This window comes from Planococcus citri, chromosome 4, assembly GCF_950023065.1.
Source record: "Planococcus citri chromosome 4, ihPlaCitr1.1, whole genome shotgun sequence".
In the NCBI taxonomy this organism is placed as follows: domain Eukaryota; kingdom Metazoa; phylum Arthropoda; class Insecta; order Hemiptera; family Pseudococcidae; genus Planococcus; species Planococcus citri.
The window spans coordinates 43,323,940-43,343,971 of NC_088680.1; the positions used below are offsets into that span (position 1 = coordinate 43,323,940).

Below are 20,032 nucleotides of genomic sequence, written 5' to 3' on the forward strand. Positions count from 1 at the left end.
ACTATCCATTCATTTTGGAGATAAGGCTATTAGATTACCTACACGAATTACGCAGCAAACCACACAGATTAAAGATGTGATGAAATCGACTGACCAAAGCGAAATTGAATGGAAAAAAATTCCTAACCAACTCACCCGGGCGGATAATTCGAATATGCCGGAGTCGAAGGACCAAATATACTATTTCTAGCTGCGGAAATATGATGATGATACGCGTCTCTGGCATTATGAGCGAAATACGACTTATTCGGAGGCGTGTATGGGTACAAATTATGCCGTATTGGTCGTTTCATTCTTCGTCTTCTTCTAAAATTACCGTTTTCAAACATGTTATCGAAAATTGGATCTGTAAAAAAAAATTACGAAAAAAAGGTGTAGATAGGTATTTTTATTTTCTATATCGTAGGTACCTATATACGATTAAAACTTCCTTATCGGGAAAAGAGAAATTTCACGAATGCTTAATTTGCTAAAATTGAAAGAAAAAAAGAAGATTAAACGCGATTTCAAATGCGAAAAAATTCTTCCATTTCGAGATAACCAATTTCGTTATCGTAGCAAGTTTCGTAGACATTCTTTTTTTTACCAACTATTTTACACAATTGGCATTTTTTTACGCCGTCTATTGTCGTAGAAATCTAATTACGAAACAGTGAAACACGAATACATTTTTTCTGCTATAATTTCTTAGTACTTAATTAACGTATAAAATATTCGTCTTTTTGGAATTTTTCTTTCTCATCTCCGTATGTCATACATGTTTACTAACATTTTATTCTTCTTCATAACGACAAACGGCAACCGATATTTCAACATAAATACTTTTTCATTTCCTCTTGTGTTTCTTTTTTCGTTCTTTCTTTGAACGTTATTATGTTTACAAATAATGGCGAAATTTTAATAACAATTTTTTCGACAAGTTACGACGATTTGGTGCACAGTTCTGCATAAATGCACATACACATTACACACGCCGCCTGGCGTCAATGTCATAGACTTTAATCGAAAAACTGTTTACCACCCGACTTCTCCTTTCCTCTACTACATTGTACCTACGAGTGTCGAATTTTTCAACGGTTAGGTAATCAATTTGTACATGATGTAATGCGAATAGGCAATAGGCAATAGCCTTTTCTACACATGTTCTAAAATATCCAAGAATAAAATGATGAATTATGAAATCATTTCATGAGTCACGATAATACCAAATTTCAGACTCTTTGCGCAAGTTTTTGGCTTGAAAAATTACAGTCTAAGACGAAATTTATGAATCCATCTTGAATTTTCCCTCCAAAACATGAAAATTTTCGAAACAGATTCTGAGTTTTGAAAAATGAACAAAAATACAAAATATTGCAAAATGATTAAATCAACTACCACCGGTACTTAAAAATTTTGTGAACTTATTCGCTGTTTTTAACACTTTTTCAACCGCTTGAACAGAAAACTGACCCTCAATCTCGGATTTGGGCAGCTGCCTTTTTTAGGATAGCTTCTATTGTGGGTTTCCATGCTGTGGTGAAAAAATGATAAAAATTTGTGACTGAGTGGCTGAGAGATCTCTTCGTTGGATTCGAAATAGTGAAATTTTATTTTGGTGGGACAATGATGAAAAATGATTTTTTTGAAAATTTAGTCCATCTAATGAAAATTAAATTATTAACTAATAATACTACGATTTTAAATATCCTAAAATTTCTTATGAAAATTTTAATGAAGTACATAGTTATAATTGAGGGGGTATGGCTAGAATTCTTTGGAATGATGATTGATGGTTCATAAGGAAGTCGAATTTTAAATACTCCGAATTAATTGTACAAAATGTAAATACTTACCTACGTCTTTCATTTGAAAATTCATAGATAAAATCGAGATGTCCTATAGAGACGCAGGATTGGCAACAAATGATGAAATTAAGTTTCAAGTAGGCCGATTTTTAGTAGAAAACAAAATTTGTATAAGATCTGCTAAATTTTAAAAATATCCTGCAGAACCGTTCATTCTAGATAAATTAAAAAATGTTGATTTACAAATTTTCAAAAATTAGTCGACAATTAACACAAATTAATTTGGACAGCTGGAATTCTTCGATCAATTTTTACTGAAATCGGACTCGAATATTCAAAGTGATTCCCTTTTTTTTTCTAGAAAATACTGACAAACTGCGATTTTAATTCAAAATCATCGAATCTTTTCCAAAAAAATGTTCTCATCACTATTTTGATAATTTTTTTCATTTCAAGAAATTTTATAAGTACATACATATTTTTATGAAATTTTGAAAATATTTTTTCGGTTTTTTCGCAATTTATGGAATTTTTGTTAAATTTAAGACGTTTTCCAGAATGATATTATTTTTGTTATTTTCTAATCCAATTTCCAATTATGTACTTATTTAGACAATTTTTGTTATTTTTAATGCCCAATTTCCTATAAATGTCACTGCATTTAGACAAAATTTTGGCAGTTTTTTGTCTGTTGAAACAATTGTTGCATTATTTTGGTTTACATTATGTACCTGGATGACATTTTCAATTTTAGTTTCGATTTCGAATAAATTCTGCTATTTTTCCCAAGCATTGATGATTCAAAAAATTCTGCGTCCTTTATTACTTGATGTTTAGCAAAATTTTGCTCAATTTCAACAATTTTTTCGCCATTTTTAATGATTTTTATTGTCAATTTCGCTGGGCGAGCACTTGAATTTCAGAAGTATTTTCAGTATTTTTGAGCAATTTTCGTAGATTATTTTACACCATTTTGATGATTTTTCCATTTTTCTTTTGGTTTGTAAATATAAAATTCTACCAATTTTATCATCTTCCAAAGTTACTGTCACGAAATTTTTTGCAATTTTTTCATCATCTTCGATTTTTATCTCTGGACAATTTAGCAGGTTTTAAGAAAATTTATGAAAATATCATTGCAATTTCTTAATTCTTATTAGCATGGCTTTTGATGATTTTTGAATTGATTTGGCAGGTTTCAGATGCATTAAGAACATTTTTTTAGTACCTATTTTGTGCGATTTTTGAACAATGAAGTTGATTCCAACGATTTCTAAAGTGACTCCGACATGCTGGAGAACTTTATTTTTGCAAGAAACAATCGATTCGGGTTCGGATGATTGAGTGTAAGTGTGAAGACAGAAGTGGATTGAAATTCTCATAAAAGCATTCGTCAAATTTTGCATTTTTTGAAAATTTTTTTAAAAACTAATAATTTTCAAAGAAGGGTAGAACTGCAAAAAAATTCAAACATCAAAAAAGAGATAATGGATGAAAGTATCCAATCACAGATTACGGAGAGCACTGATTCTGATTCAAAAACTCGTTTTGAACATAAAAATCGAAATTAAGCTCTCCAAAAGAGATTCAACAAGGAGTCGTCAGACATTCAAAAAAAATCTCTAGGGTCATGAGGACATTCTGGTGATTTTTTCGTGATAATTCACCTAAAAAAAAAGGTCAAAAACTCACTTCGTGACTTCTGGTGAATCTATCACCAAGAAGTTACCAGGAGTCACCAGGCTTTCAAAAAAAAATTCTAGGGTCATGGGGACATTCTATTGATTTTTTCATCACAGATTCACCTGAAAAAAAGTTGAAAACGCACTCCGTGACTTCTGGTGAATGTGTCACCGAGAAGTCACCAGAATTAACCAAGGATCACCAGACATTCTAAGAAAAGTTCAAAGACAGTGAGGACATTCTCATGATTTTTTCACCATAAATTCACCTGAAAAAAAGGTAAAAAACCCACTCGATGACTTCTGGTGAATCTGTCACCAAGAAGTCATCGGAATTCATCAAGGAGTCACCAAACTTTCAAAAAAAATGTCTAGAGTCATGAGGACATTCTGGCGATTTTTTCACATTCACACAACATTTTTCGAAATTCTGAGCTACAAACTACTCCCATCTCGAGGGGGACTGGCAAATTGCACGTAAGAAAATTGCACGTGCGAAATTGCACGTATACAATTGAACGTGTGTGATAATTGCACGCATGTGAAAATAGAACGTCTGCAAATTTAACGTCTGAAAATGATTTAATAATGTGAGATTTTCACCAACCCAAAATACAGTTTCGAAATGTTCTGACTTCTGAGCAGTTCTAGAGCCTCCAGCAGATTTTTGAAAGTTGAAATTTTCGCAAAATGTTACTCAAAGAAGGTGGAAAGCTAAAATATACTTCAACAATTCACTTTTGAACGTTCGAAATAGTATGGCTACCGGCTCCTTTACAGGTTGAAACCGTCTGAAATCGACCGCATGTTAAATTTACGGCATTTACTTGAATTTTTTCATTTTTTCTGGAATTTATGAGCAGATAAAAAATTTACTTTTGAAATCAAACTCATGGAATTTCGCGACAACTCCGTAAAACAGTCGAGAGGGTGCTCAATGTGCACTGACCAAAATTATAGGGGCTGAACTTCATTTTTAGCCTTTTCAGAACAATACAGATAGTTGAACGTAATAATTGAACGCTGTAAACGTTCTACATATTTTCACATGCGTGCAATTATCACACACGTTCAATTGTATACGTGCAATTTCACACGTGCACTTTTTCACGTGCAATTTGAAACGTTCAATTTTCACCAACCCCATCTCGAGAAAATTAGTTTTGAATTTGCAATCAAACAATTAATATTGATTGTTTTTAACACCCATTGGTTCCACAATTAATTCAACAGAGAAGCAACATATCCAGCATCCAATACACTTGCCTCAAATCACGAATTTAAAATTTACGAATAAATAGGATAATCAACGCTTCAACTTACCTAGAGCCCAATAATTGCCTTTCTTCTCGTGTCCTCCTTCCCTGGGTATCTTGAGGAAACATTCGTTGAGAGATAAGTTATGACGTATGGAATTTTGCCATCCTTTATTATTCTTATCGTAATACGGGAAATTGGTACTGATATAATCGTAAATCTGCGACAAGGTGGCTTTTTTCATTTCAGTACTATCGATAGCCATTGCGATCAGAGCAACGTACGAATACGGCGGCTTAGATTTCGGACCAGTTGACGATGGTGATGACGACGGAGTCGGTGTAGATGATACACCATTCACAGATACGGACGATCCGGGCCCGGGCGAATGTAAGGTATTTCTTTTAGGACTCGATGACGTCGGAACATTACTAGGACATCTGCAAAATACACGTGATTGGTCGTTTCAATTCGCTATTTCGAGAGCTGACTAACTCGTCTCAGTCGTCTCCTGTTTTCTGAGCTCTTCCAGAGAGAGAGAAAAAACATACTTGCTAAGATTGATGAATGATGACGGCGACCTTGACACCGAAGGTATCATATTCATATTGGCCGTTGAAGTGACCGATGGTAAAGAAGAAGCTGCCGAGCATACTACTGAGGAACATGATGGCGAAACCGAGGATACTGAGGCTACAGGTGGTAAATGAGCTAAGAACGTATAAGGACTATGCAGATTTATTACTTTGGCTAAGCTTTCTTTATCATCCAGCGATTGATTCTGATTGTAATCTGAACCTGAAATCATATCACATACGCGCACTCGTGCTAAAAAAAACCTTCGTACAATACGGGAAACATTTTACCAAGTACTCCTACCTCCTCTTCTCCCTTCACCTAACATAATATAAAATGATTCGTATATAAGTACGTAGTTTTTTGATATCGAAACGATGATGTGAATAGCTGACGAATGTGTTTCGAATCCAAAGGAAAAAAATGATGACTTGGTTGGTTTTTTTTTTACAAAGGGCATTCACACTAGAAGTACTTACGTAGTAGTAACACGTTCTTCAGTTTGCCTATACAATGTCCATATTGCGGTGCTTGTTTATCTTCGCGATTACGACATCTTAATTCTAATCGTCAATTGGGATTATGATATGCGATACCATGATTTTTTTTTAAATCCAACTTCGCATTATTTTATGTAAAGAAAGTTGGGCATAGTACATACTTATCAGGAAATAGGGTAGGTATTTGGTAGTAGGTAAGTACTAGGTAATGCTAATGAGGGGAAAAAAATTAAAGTCAGAAAGCAGAAAGTCTCTTGTAATCAGAGAACAGTTGACAGCTTGTTTCAGCTCACCAATGACAGATCGCGTGGGCAGTACATTTCTGCGTAACATACGCAATATATGTATGGTATACAATGTGCAAAGAATTGCACGTATATATTTGCTCTAGCAATGGGATTCGAATCATCGACATCTCGTTTACTGAGCAGTCACTCTACCCATTAGGCTAACCCACCCCAGAAACAAATGGTATTTATATTGAAATATTAGTGACTGAGACGATTTCGAATAACGATGGTTTTGCATTATTCAAAATTTCAGGCCAGAGGTAAGCATAGGTATCAAGTTAGATTTTTATTCAATTTTTCAATCAATTTTTCTCGTAATATTTTGGTAAAAATTCAGAGAAGTAGAATTACCTTATTGTAAAAACTACATTAATTACTAAGTATACCTTTACCTATAGGTAGAATTGACCAGATTTTACTAAAAACATCTCAGAAACAAGGCATTATCGAAAAAATAAATTGACTTCGGTCACTGGCTTATGTATTTTATCTTTCAAAATTTTATTTCTTGTCAAAGCACCTAATCTATTTTGCAAACTCCTCATTCCTCAATAATTTTCAATTTTTTTAAAGGAAAATTTAAAGACTTAAAAATTTGTAAAATCGCAATAAGAATTTATTAAAAAGACCAATAAAATGAAAAAAATGAAAAAAATTAAAGTATGTACCTATAACTACCTACTTGATAACGTCTAATTGTATACCTATTTACAAGGGAACCCACTGACATGATGATTGATAATCTTCGATTGGAATCAGATAGGGATGAAAAGCCATAGAATGAAACTTCAGCTTTTGGCTTTTAGCTTGCAAAATTAAAACCTTCTTGATTTAGCTTCCGGCTATCTCGATTTTTACGCGGCTTGCTTTAGCCAAACTTTCGACTTCCAATGGCTTTATTTTATATTTTCTATTTAATAGCTTTCAGCTAATTTCATCAAGAGCTTTTAGCTTTAAACTTTTGGCTTCAAGCTTTTGACTTCAAACTTTTAGCTGACACACCACCAATTTACAAAAAAAGGAAATTAAAATTAGATCAGGAAGGTACATTGATTTCATATTTAATGATAGTGGAGAACATTCATTGCTAGATTTTTTTTTCATTTCATAAGATCACATTAAAATAAAATTGAATGCTTTTTTTCATTTTTTCATTTCTTCTGAATTTAGAGAATTCATTTCTGCAAAAAAGCTTTTGAAAAAGCCAAAAAAAAATTGAAACTTTTGGCTTGGAAAAATTAAACTTTAGAACTATCAGCTTTTGGCTTAGTGCAAAAATCTTCTCGGCTTTCAGCTTTCGGCTATACCTTTTCATCCCTGAAATAAAACTTGGATAGTTGGAAAGAGGATCTCAAAGAAACCCCACCCCCCAATTTTCAACTGCTGAAGTTGATTTTTCGATTTTTGGTAAACGTTTCAAGTTTTTTTTCATGCATGAAGCGGTTTCACACAGAAAAAAGGGAAAAACTGCCATACTTATTCTCTAGGGTATCAACTTCAAAATCTAAAATTTTGGCCAAAGAGGATCTTCTAGATGCCTAATCGACTCATACCATTATTGGTCGGATCCGGCCAAGCGGTCAGAAAATTTAATTTTTTTATTGTTTTTTCTCGTCTTCCAGTGAATTTGGAAAATGGACACTTGATACCTAATCGACTGTAATGTTTTAAATTCACAGATAAGATGAGAAAAAACGATAAAAATTTTCCATTTCTGACCGAATGGCCGGATCCGGCCGTTCGATGGTATGAGTTGATTTGGTATCTAGAAGACTCTTTGGCCAAAATTTAAGCTTGCGAAGCCCCCCCCTCTTTTACCACTTGGAAATATTCTCATGTCAATATTATATGTAAATTTAAAATTTAAAAAAAATAAAAAGTTTATTGTGATATTCCTTCACTTGTTATTTTTCTGATGTTTTGAGACCATTTTTTGATGACTATAATAAAACAAATATCCGAACATGTTCCTAGCAGCTTAATCAATGTATTTTTTTGCCTTTAAATGTGATTCTCTAAAAATTTCGGCTCCTTTTTCACTTTTTTGCTTAGATAATAAAGGTTTAAAAACACCAAAAAATTCAAATTTTTAAATATTTTTTGTACTTGAGCAAAACATAAGGTACTGAGACCTCGACAATTTTAGCAAAAGGAAGGACTTTCGATAATTTCTGAAAAAAGAGAGACTTTGGGACGGGTTTTGAAATTTTTGCAAGAAAACGACAACTTTTAACAATTTTGCTAAAAAACAATAATTTTTGACAATTTATGGCAAAAAGGGCAATATTGAGGATTTTAGGAGAAATTGGGACTCTTTTGGGTAATTATCAGCAAAAAAAAAGTTACTCTTTAGCAATTTTGCTAAAAAACGAGATTTTTTTATCAAAAAACAAGATATTTACAATTTCAGCACACATTAGGACTTTTTGGCAATATTGGCCAAACAATAAAATTAATGTAATTATTCTTTCGCAATTTTTTTTGAGAAAGTGAGACTTTTTTTTGCAAATTTTTGATAAAAAATGAGACTTTTTGGTAATTTTTGAAAACAAGCAAAACTTTTAAGTAATTTTTTGGAAAAATGAGATTTTTCGGTGCAATTTTGCCCAAAAAAAAGGGGGCGATTTTGGTCAATTTTTCGCAAAAAACAATACTGATAATTTTAACAAAATGCAGGACTTTTTGGCGATTATTGGCAAAAAAGTAATCTATCAGCTACTTTTTTTTACAATTTTTGTCGAAAGACAAAAAGCGAGATTTTTTTTAATTTTTGGCAGAAAACGAGACTGACAATTTTAGCAGAACACAAGGCTCCAAGTTTATGAATACATTTGAGGTTTTATCCTGTTGGTTTTTAGTTCCAAAAATTATTAAAACTAGAGTAAAAACTTCAAGACAACTTGGGTAAGTTTGAGTAATCTGGATTTTTCTCTCACTTCAAAATGGTGAATTTTTTAGAAGAAAGTGTTAAAAATTTATCCAGGTGAAGGTACCTTACCTGGTGTCATCGTGACTTCCTCGTACTCTAATTTTCAGCTCATCAACTCCAAAAAAATGCGATTTACATAATAAACGGTTGAATTAAAGGATCCAATATTCTTGGGTCACTCGAGGCTCGAGAGCAATATGAATTCATACGATGTCACTTGATGGCTGGGAGTTGTTTCGAAACTCTCTTTGTGAATACTCTGGATTAAGATTAGAGCTTTTCTTCATTGGTTCCCAATTTTGAGTATAAAGATACCTACTGTTTCGGATTATTTTTAAAATTCTTCAAAAATTGCCCAATTTACATGGTTTTTCTTTTCTCCATACCTACTCTTTAAATCAACTTCCTACAGAAACCTAATTTATTATGTAGCCATTTTGATTTTGCAAAAGACAACAGAAAATTAAAATTTTAATGCGTGAAAAAAAAATTCAGCAAAATTCAAATATGTAAATCAGCAATAATTGAAAAAAAAACCACGCAGAGGAAGAAATCCGCAATATTTTTACTAGGTACATATCTTTCCATTTGAAACCAAACTAATTCAGAAAATAATTAAATGGCGCAATCGTTCGAATGTTCGAATGACTTCGGCTTGGTGGCTTCCGTCTTACGCAGCACAGCACCAATGAGCAATATTATTCAACCAACGTTGTTGATTTACGACCGAAAAGAGATGTCTGGTCGGTTGATATTGTTTTATTACTTCAGTCTGATTTTTTTTTTCACGTAGGTATACATAAGTAGAAGTACTGTCGACGTCTCAAACCTACATTACCACCAGCACGTGAACTATACAGACGTAAAGAGCTCAATCGCAAAGATTTCATAAACAACCTGCAGATAAGAAAACTTAGGAAAACCTTACAATAAGTCTACAGTAAAATAAAAACGTATCAAATGCCCGAAAAATTCCTCGTCTCATAAAACAATGCCTACACCAATCATTCGCCAATTGCGCCAATGGGCAATGGGCCTTGGGCAAATTGTAGCGTAGCCTACGATATTTTTCCCTTTTCATTCCCTTTCAGTAGGTACTATAGCACCACACTCGTAAATTTCATAATAAAATAAAGAAAAAATCGTCTACGTTCTTTTTTTTTTTATTCTGAGCAGAAACGTGACTTTGGTAAATTCACGTAAGCTGATTTTTTAGAATTTATTTTTATCGTTTATTTATATCTTTTTTCTTTTTCTTTCGAATCCAGTGGTATATATGGTCATTTCCGTCAATGTCCTGACGGGTTTATACGATTGGATACCTAATAAATTATGTAACCAGAGTGGAACAATACTCGAACGGTGAGCTGATTTAATAACTGCAACTGTTTCAATCGATAAGAGAAATGAATTAGTGGCGCAGCCAAGATTTCTCTGAGAGGAGGGCACAAGAAAGTCAAGGTTCGAAAACTTTTCAATGAATCGCGAATCCTAGTTAATTCAGATTTTTCTTTAGGAAAATTAATGCAACTCATAATTATTGAATAAGTAGGTATAGGTATCCATTTCCACCTTTTCTTAAAATTCTTCAAAAATCGAAAAATCCACTTCAAAAACTTAAAATTTGGTTCTGAGATAAGACAATTTTGAAATATTTTTCTTTTTGAAAAAAACTATGATTATTTGGTTACAGGTATTCTGCGCCAGGAACACTTCCATAACAATTAACACGGGATTAAAGACGATGATGAAATGAAACCCCGCAAACCCAAAGCATAACGAGAAGGACGAAGGTCTACCTAAGCTAAGCTCGTAAAATATGGCTCAATAAAAGCAACCATTTCGAACCAGTTTTCAACCCGGGTGATGTAATCATTTTAAAAATAAACACTTCGTAAAATCCCAAGTGTTAAGTACTCATAATTACCAATAAACTCTAATGTAGGTCTGAAATCGGTGGAAAAAATTGGTCTACTTTTTCGCGGTCGAGGCGCACATGTGTATCGAGTACACGGATTGCTGGGGAACAAATCTATGTCGACGATCGATGACGATAACCTATCGCAGCCGAGTAGATATTGCCGAATAATGAATTTACTTAAAAAAAGTACAATCGTTCGAATTTTCAGTCGATTTTTTCGTACGCTGGGAACAAGAAACGCTAACGAAGTGTGCATATAGGTCATTGATATAACGGAGGCGTTTAAAATAATACACGCGTTCAACTATAAAAATACTGATCCAAAATGTATAATTTTTTTTTAATTTGCAATTACAATTGCACTATATTACACTAGATCAATATCAGTTTAAAAAGAAAAAAATTGCAAGCTCAAAATGAGGTCTTACGATGACGTGGCGCTTCTCCAGACCATAAGATTAAAATGATAAATCAGTTCTCAGAAAAAAAATGATCGTGCGTAACGACAACTCAATGTCATAGGAATTCGAACTCAACGCGATTGTAGAAGTATAAAATACGTTATCATTTCACCGACTCTGACTTAAGTATCTCTAGTATCAGCCGTAGATATTACAGAGTACCTTATTTGTAATCGTAGGTATCCAATTATTTTCCATAGGTATTTTTTTCGTACAAGTTGGAAAGTTTGAAATAAATTTTCTACATTCCATTGAAATGATTCCAAGAATACGCAGAATAATCACCTTTTGGTTTTATTACACACGATTGTATTCCGAACGAATCGAATTTCTGTTATAAAATTTTTACCATACACAATAGGAAATTAGATAACTGATTTGATAAGCTCGATCGGCGGCGTTACATAAATAGGAACGAGATAAAAATTCAAACTGCCAATGAAACTGACTGAATTTTTTTCCAGTTCTTTACACTTCGGTACTATTTAGGAGAACTCTAATTTTAGAAATTTTTGCAACGAGATTCGATACAATTCTATCAAATTGATCATTTTTGAAATTTCACAGTTCACACATCCGATTGAACAAATTTGAGATAGCACGATTTTTTTTTGCTTCCATCTTTCACTTAATTTCTTTGCATTAAACTCGTAAGTACAGAAAATCGAATATTAGGTAGGTAGAGGTACCTTAAAAATAGGAATTGAAAACTGAAAATCAGCAATTATTGAAAAAAATTGAACACTTTTAAAAATGAAAATTTTCTTTCAAGACTCAAATGGAAATTTCTACAGAAAAATTGTTTTACTCTTTCTCCTCTCACATTTATCACAGCTGACGACCTTAAATCTATCTTCACCTAAAACACACTTAAGAAATGGCAAAACTTTTAGTCTCTCCAAACATCAAACAAGCTCTTTCACCACAAAAAAACTACTCAGCCTTGGAAAAACCTATCTCAACTACTTGAAGAAATCATTATAACCAGATTGAGAATTGGCCACACAAAAATCACCCACAATCACCTCTATGAAAAGGCCCCAAAACCCACATGCCAGTTCTGCCTGTCAGAACTTATATCTGTCCAACATTTACTATTTCACTGTCCCTCCTTACATCAGCACAGACTATCCATACAAATAGATGAAAGATCATTATTCATACCAGACGACCTTTCCGAAATTAAAAAATTCTTAGACCTAATTAAAAAACTTGACCTTACCAACTCGATTTAAATCTCACACGACGAGTGTAATAATCAAGTAATCACAAACACCCCCCCTCCCCAAAAATTGATTTTCTGAAATTTCAAAAAAAAAAATCCCTTCGTAGATGGGGTAACATTTTTTTTCGAGCAAAAACTCCTAAAAAGTTTCTTCCAAACAATGGATTTTTTTTCAAAAGTGTAAAGATTGTTTGAATAGGTAATATTGTAATTTAAAAAAAATATGTACCACTTATTACCTTGAATGGACTTTTGTGAGTAAGTATAGAAGATGATTTTCTGAACGAATTTTCAGTTTAAATCGAACCTTGAAATACCAGATTCAAAACCCAAAAACACGTTTTCAAATTAAAGATATTGAAAACAAACTTTCAGTTGACCAAAATTTCCGAACTACAAAAAAAGTGTTGAACGCTGAAAATAATTGAAAATTGTCAATTTCCTTTCATATAATTTTTCTCATTAGAAAATTGATCTGAAAAAGTTGAGCCCTTTCAAATGATATGTAGTTATTCAGATAAATTAAGTGAGCTAAAAATCGAAACTTTTCCAAATTTGTTTTTCCCGCCGGTTTTATGACATGAAAATGGAAAATCAAGTAAGGCTTTTTAAACCATAGAAGTCATTTTGTTTCTCAGAATTACAGATAAATAAAATAAAATTGACTAAAATTGACTAAAATTGTCAAAAAATAAAAACAGAAAAAATTAATTGATCTTTTTTTGGTATTTTTCTCAGCAAAAAATGACTTCAAGGTTCGAATAAATTTCAAGTTTTACAAATAAAAGAGCAGAAGAACTTCAAGTCACGCGTACAAAATTTTTCAAAAAAATTAAAAATTGTTTCTATATGTACTTAGGTACAATATTTATTTTTTCATATTTTTGTCTTTTTGGGAAAATGTCGCAAAAAAATTGTTTCTTTTCATTTCTTTTCCTCTCCTCTCCTCTTCTGTCGCCCAAGAAATGGAAAAATGATGATAAAATGAATAAAATATCGGTTATACAACACCAAAGAATAATGTTTTAGGCCCTGCGTTAATTTTCATGCAAAGAAAGTCACATTTTTCAAAACTAGTTCTAATATTTCCATTGTGAGCGCGACCAAGCCAACGAATAAATTAAAATAATACAAAATGAAAATAATACGAGTAGATATTTTTTTCAATTCATAAACAGCTTTTTCTTTAATTTTTAAAAATTTGTCAAAAATCCAAAAAATATAATCTTTAGATGGCTCTTGACGGACAGTTTGATCCATGGGAATTTTTCGCCTGCTCTTTAAATGCAATTTTTCAGACTCAAAATGTTCACGTCAATACGGTTTTTTTTCTTGTAAGTAGAAGGTTTGTACTCGTAAACAAAACATTTTTAAAACCCCGCCCATCCTCATCAATATGTAATTAAATTGAAACAAAAATTTGAAAATTTTTAGCGATTTTCAATTTTGGTGGGAAATTTCTATGACTTCAACTTAACAAAGATACAATGGAAAGCTCATCGTTTTTTTTTTTTTTGAGATTTCATTCCAGTAGGTGAGTATACTGTGTAAGTGTGTACTTACGAGACTTCGCCTATTCGAGTAAAATTCTGTGTAAAAAATCAATTTTTTTTTTCCATTTAAAATTCGATTTCTCAAAAATTTTTGGAATTTAGGAATTTAGACAATTTTGATCACACTTTTTTTCAAGTCGTGGTCAGGTTGCTATGTATTTGTATAGATATATAGTGACCGCAATGTGGCCTTTTTCAATTTTAGGGCTCCAGATTTCAGTATAGAGGTCTCCAATTTGATTATCTCAAAATTTGTTACGCTCGCTTGATACTTGATAGGAATTTTTTGGAGAGAAGAAAAAATTTTGAGAGATTTTTCTTTTTTTTGGGGGGTCTTTAATGTTTTCGAAAATTTTTGGGCGCGACTGGCTTTTAAAATTAACTAGCACACGATTCCTTTCAATTTATATGAAGTCTGTTGTTTCCATTCTCAATTATAGCCATTATAGGTACGTGAATCTAAAGTATGGCGGATGTTTGACGGAATAGGTACATTGTAGATTGACTCTAAAGAATCGGTACAAAATTCACTCACCGGGTAAGTGCTCGATGTTAACGTGGTCGTGTAAAACATCATCTCCATTTTGCGAGGTAGCAATTTCTCGTTTATCTGGTAACGAAGATAGTGAAATAGAATTATCATCTGGGGAATCCACCTGTAAGAAAAATAACGCCAGGAATTTAATAATGAAAAACTTGAATCTTGAATCATCAATTCTTCTAGGTAATAACATGCAACTTTCAAATAAGGACATGTTGCTAATTAATACGTCCACTTTCTGTCTTCTCTATCAATAAATGTTCATCCCATGAAGATTACACTGAATTTGGATATCGAAGTGCCATTTCTATAAATTCTGAAATCACAGTTTCAGCCTCTTAGAAATTGGCTTTGTGATTTCAATGAAGACTTGAGAAGAACATCAGGTATAGGGATTTCTTCAAGAGCCGAACAGACCAGATCAACACATCTACTCACAACGTAATCACTAATCAGTATAATCAATACCTATTACCTAATCACATTTTTTTCTGTGACCAACATCAATTACTTCAAGTCAAAAATTTTCTGAAATTTGAGGCAACTGCAACATACCCACAATTTTCATATTTTTTTAACGTTTTAAAATCAACATTTAGTCTAATAATTGTGACACCTCTGCAGATTAAAATATTTCCCAAGACTTGTTGATTATTTTCCATTCGAATGAATCTATGCTACAATACCATGTTAATTTGTTATCATCGTGAGTTGAGTACGAATCATTAATTAATTAACATTGCCACATCTCGAGGGTATCGAGAATACACGGCCAATAAAATTCTTAATTTTATGACTCACGAAAAATATTTCCCAAACGAGTATGTAGTTAATTGAATTCAAATACATCTCGGTACATCAAGAAGAGGTGATAGATATTCCACTTTTTTGCAGGTTCTTACTCAAAAAGAAGGGTTTGAGGGTTTCCAGAATCGAAGAAAAGGTTTCAAGTGTAACGAATTCAAGAAACGATGCAACTTTGATCAAATTAAAGAAAATTATTGATGAAATTAGATGTCGTAGGAATGGTGCAGAAGGGAAAAAAATTTTGAAAACTTGAAATATACGTATACCTATTTCTTTTTCTCGAACAATTTTTACTGATGAAACATAAGGATGAACTGAAAATTCATTTCCGGATACTATGGTCCTGAAAATGCATCTTTCAACGACGATTTTCCAACAAATTTTCAATCAATTTACTAACAACAATGAAATTTCTCTTGACTCAAGACAGAATTTGAATAGGTACCTACCTTTGCCTTAGTACTTTCAAAATGAGCATCAAATATAGGTATCATGAAAATGTACGCTCATAATTCATTCACATCAGCGCAAACATTATGGCATATCTTCTATTAACACAAAATCTTAAGATGATAAGAAAATGTGCACAGGTAATTGCACCTCGCAGGTACACATTGAACGATGCAGTTCAGCTGCACATGAGTAGGTCTAGGTAGGTATTCCATACTCCCGGATTATTATTCAAGTATTTCGATTTCCGTTTCTTTCAAGAATTTTTTCTTATCGCAAAAAATTGAAACGTGCGTCAACATCGATAACTTTCGATTAATTGGAATCGCTGTTTACGAGTTTTCAAATCCCGTTAATATGTACAGGATTTCCGTTCGTTGATTTAGGAACAATCCCTTCCCCTTCCTCTCTCTTCCACGCGTCAATTCGTTGTTTTCTGCGATCCATTATGGATAGGCTTTGATTTCCGGGTCAATAAAATTGAAACCATAAGTAGAATGAACTCGTAAAAATTTATGAAGAAATTGCCGGAAAGAGCGGTAAGATGAAAAACAATACAACACTGAAAGATTACCTACTTTCTTTACAAAAGTTTTTACCATCAAATTTCAGTTCTTCTCTCCTCGCTCCCTCAGCTGTTCCATATTTCATTTTCACTCTCCTACATTCGTCATCTTTTTCGGTTTTGAAGAGTTTTTCCCTTTTCTTTGTAAATTTCAATTTTAATTGTGAAATTTCTGAATGGAAGAATTGAAATCAAATTACTTTTATTCAAATTCAAAGTCTCACATCTCCTTCTTTCCTGAGATACCTACAAATCGCAGGAGAATTATACTTATTACAAGAAACAAAAATCAAATGATGAGAAAAAGTTGGAATTTTTATAAATTTTAGACCAGAAAATTGAACTTGGAAAAAAATCAACTATACCAACCTATTTGATGTTTTTGACTTTGAAAGAAATCAAAATTGACATAATAAAATGAAGAGCAGAACTCTGGACGTTTTTCTTATAAAAGATATTTTGCAATTATTGATCTGTGGGAGGAAAAAGAGGAAAATGATCATCTTTGTGTCTGGAACGATACTATAAGGGCAGCCTACAACTCAAGATTCATAATCAATAATAATGAAAAATTGCTAAATTGGAACAATAAATTGTCAAAAATCACGAAAAAAAATTATGAAATATCACATAAATTATCCGAAAAATTCACAAAAAAGGAATGAACATTATGAAGATTAAAAAAACCTCCTTTCGGCATGAGAATTTTTCAAAGCAATGTAGAAAAGTTTATGAAGAATGGCAATGGCAAAAATCATCACGAGAAAAGTTTATTGAACACACATGAATCCAAAATTTCAAATCATGTCTTCTCACAATCTCTTGAGACGGATAAAAAATTTCTCATGCAAACTACATTGAACATATTGAAGTAGGTAAGTACATTGAGAGTCATTTTGATTAGTTATCAATTTATCATCTTTTTTGACCAACTCCTTCGCCAGGCACATGTGACAATAGAGCTCGCGATAAAGTAAACGATTCACTGTAAGAATAAAATAAATCAAGATTTGCTCACTCGTTTCATCATTTAGGGACAAATTTGATCGATTATTATAAAGTTTAGTTAACTTCAAATCAAATCTCGGGCTTCAACAGGGACTGGGGTCCTAAAATTAAAAGAGCTCTATCAATTGAAAATACAATTCATTATATTCTACAGCACCTTCTTTCTTCAAGCCAGTCAGAATATCAGAATACGGAATAAATTGCCCTATAGTTTCCCCTTCTTTTCTACAATAATGATCACCATCAGATCACGATACATTGAGAGGTATTTCCTCTTTAAATTCTAATATTTTTGCACACAGAGTACATGCTATAAACTTTTTGAAATTTTTCATCAATATTTCGAAAGATCAGGGCAGACTTTTGCAAAAAATGGAACGAGGGTGTGGTCGTCTCAATTTACCTAGCGCGCGTCAGGAGAGAAAGAAAAAACTCAGAGCCATATAATTTGAATAATTTAGCAACTGATTTTTAAAAAAAATTGTGATTCTGTTTTCTGAGGTCTTGTACCCGAAAAAAATTCAGATAAAACCGTAAAAACGATATTCGCTCAGACGAAAGAGCTTCTCTATTTAAAAAATGCTCAATTTATATGATCTATAAGTAAGTATGAGAGAAGAGAGAATTTAAATACTTTTTGGTGCGCCGATTGATTTCTCAAGTACATAAGTGAATCAACTTCAAATGAATATTGATGATTTCCAGGCCCAAATTCGTAGTCGTTTACTTCAATTTTACTCGACTAAGCAATAAAAAAATGACAATTTTTCAAAATTATCAAATGATTAGATTTCCAAACATTGATTTATAGTTTAAAACCCGTTCAATTTTGGCTCAATCCGATTTGCATTCCATTGAGGTGTTTACTTGAGCAATATCATTAAACAGAAATGAATAAGTGATATATGATCTTTTCATAAAATACACATTTTATATTTTTCCAGCTTTGAAAGCTCAAAAATCGAAAAATTATCAGACGTAGGTACAGTTAAGTATACTTAAACCTACTTTTCAGATAAAAAACATCTTGGCCTTCCTTTGGTCGCAAATTATTATCAATTTTTCTAACCAAAATTGATCACAGTCAAAAATCTTCAAATTCTATAAACCTATCAAGTATAGTAGGTATCTAGATGCTAACAACTGCTACAAATCACTCAAAATGCGCCACATCAAAATCCTTCAAATACCACCACTAATCACTTGAGTATACACCTGATGAATTTTATGTAGAAAAACCACCCCAAACAAATAAGGGTAAATAAACTTACTCCGTGATCCGGTAAATGAGAAATAATCTCCAGCGACTGATGATTGGTTAAATCGGAAGAAGACGTCAGGTAATTAGTGGCAGCTTCTTCGTGATAACCAGCACTTATCGAATGCATAACTTAATTATTTGAAAAAAAATTTCAATTCGTAAACATTTCCCCCTCGATGTAAAAAAAAAGCACCCTGGAAAACAATTTTCCAAAACTATAAACTCGCGATCAAGAGTAGGTATAGGTAAGTATTATTTTTCAAATTAATAATATTGACCCACGCGTAGGAAAAAATTTACTAAACAACGTATTCTCGTATAAATATGAACGAAAATAAAACAATAAACAATACACTAATGATTGAAATTAATCATCTTAAATGAACTCGCGTACGACTATGTTGATGTTGAACTTAAACATAATGCAAATTGCAAATGCATTCATGAACCATAGTTCGTAGAATCGAATGCAATTCAGCTTAGCGCATGCGTACAAAGCCACGCCTCTATTTTTCAAATGATTCTTTCTCATCTCCAATTGGCATAGAAGCGAAAGTCAAAATCTCGACTCTTATTCACGATTGGAGAACGGATCGCGATGTAATAAGCAATGCATGACCTTTTTGAAATTATGAATTAACGGGCAAACCAAATCACACCCGCCATGAATTAAAACGCAAAATTTACGATCGAGACGTCAATTTTTTTTACCCATTCGGCATTCTCATTTGAATTGATGACGCGACGATGATTTTTCTACGTCTTTGAGCCGTTTTTCTACATGGTTATGAGTCGAATAAATTGGTCGCAATATTTTAGAAATACTAATATAGTTTTTGACGCTTTTCAAATTTATTGCGAAGTTGATTTACTCGCATCGCAGCTGAATTTGAACTTTGAATAGACGAATGATTCGTTTACGAAAATATTTTTCCAGAAATTGGATAAACGAAAAATTATCTGGCAAATGAAGCTGAATATGAATTGATCAATTTTTAAACATACCTACTTTTACCTACTAAGAGGAGAGGGGGGATCAAAAATATAGTCACGATTGAATATATAGTTGCATGGAAGGCATAAAATCCTACCTCGTCATGAATTACAGAAAAAATACAATTTTAAATGTTGATCTATACATACCTAGATGATTGAGATTGGCAAGTATTGGACAGATCAATAGAGTTATCATTGCCGAGAGGTATAGGTATGGTACAGT

At 32.6% G+C, this 20,032-nt stretch overlaps 1 protein-coding gene across 2 annotated transcripts in view; it reads right to left on the minus strand.

Annotated features, from left to right (window-relative positions):
• Window positions 1–20,032, minus strand: part of LOC135844257 (forkhead box protein E3-like) — a 30,317-nt gene that overhangs the window by 4,787 nt on the left and 5,498 nt on the right. Inside the window, exons 1-5 of one of the 2 annotated variants that reach the window (XM_065362407.1) lie at window positions 18,824–19,244; window positions 14,717–14,837; window positions 5,278–5,524; window positions 4,793–5,166; window positions 136–346 (exon numbers count right to left, since the gene is read on the minus strand). In XM_065362407.1, the coding sequence (XP_065218479.1) occupies window positions 136–346; window positions 4,793–5,166; window positions 5,278–5,524; window positions 14,717–14,837; window positions 18,824–18,940 (1,070 nt within the window). In that variant the 5' untranslated portion in view covers window positions 18,941–19,244. Of the gene's footprint in view, window positions 1–135; window positions 347–4,792; window positions 5,167–5,277; window positions 5,525–14,716; window positions 14,838–18,823; window positions 19,245–20,032 lie in introns of those variants that run through there. The other variant, XM_065362408.1, reaches the window with a different exon arrangement.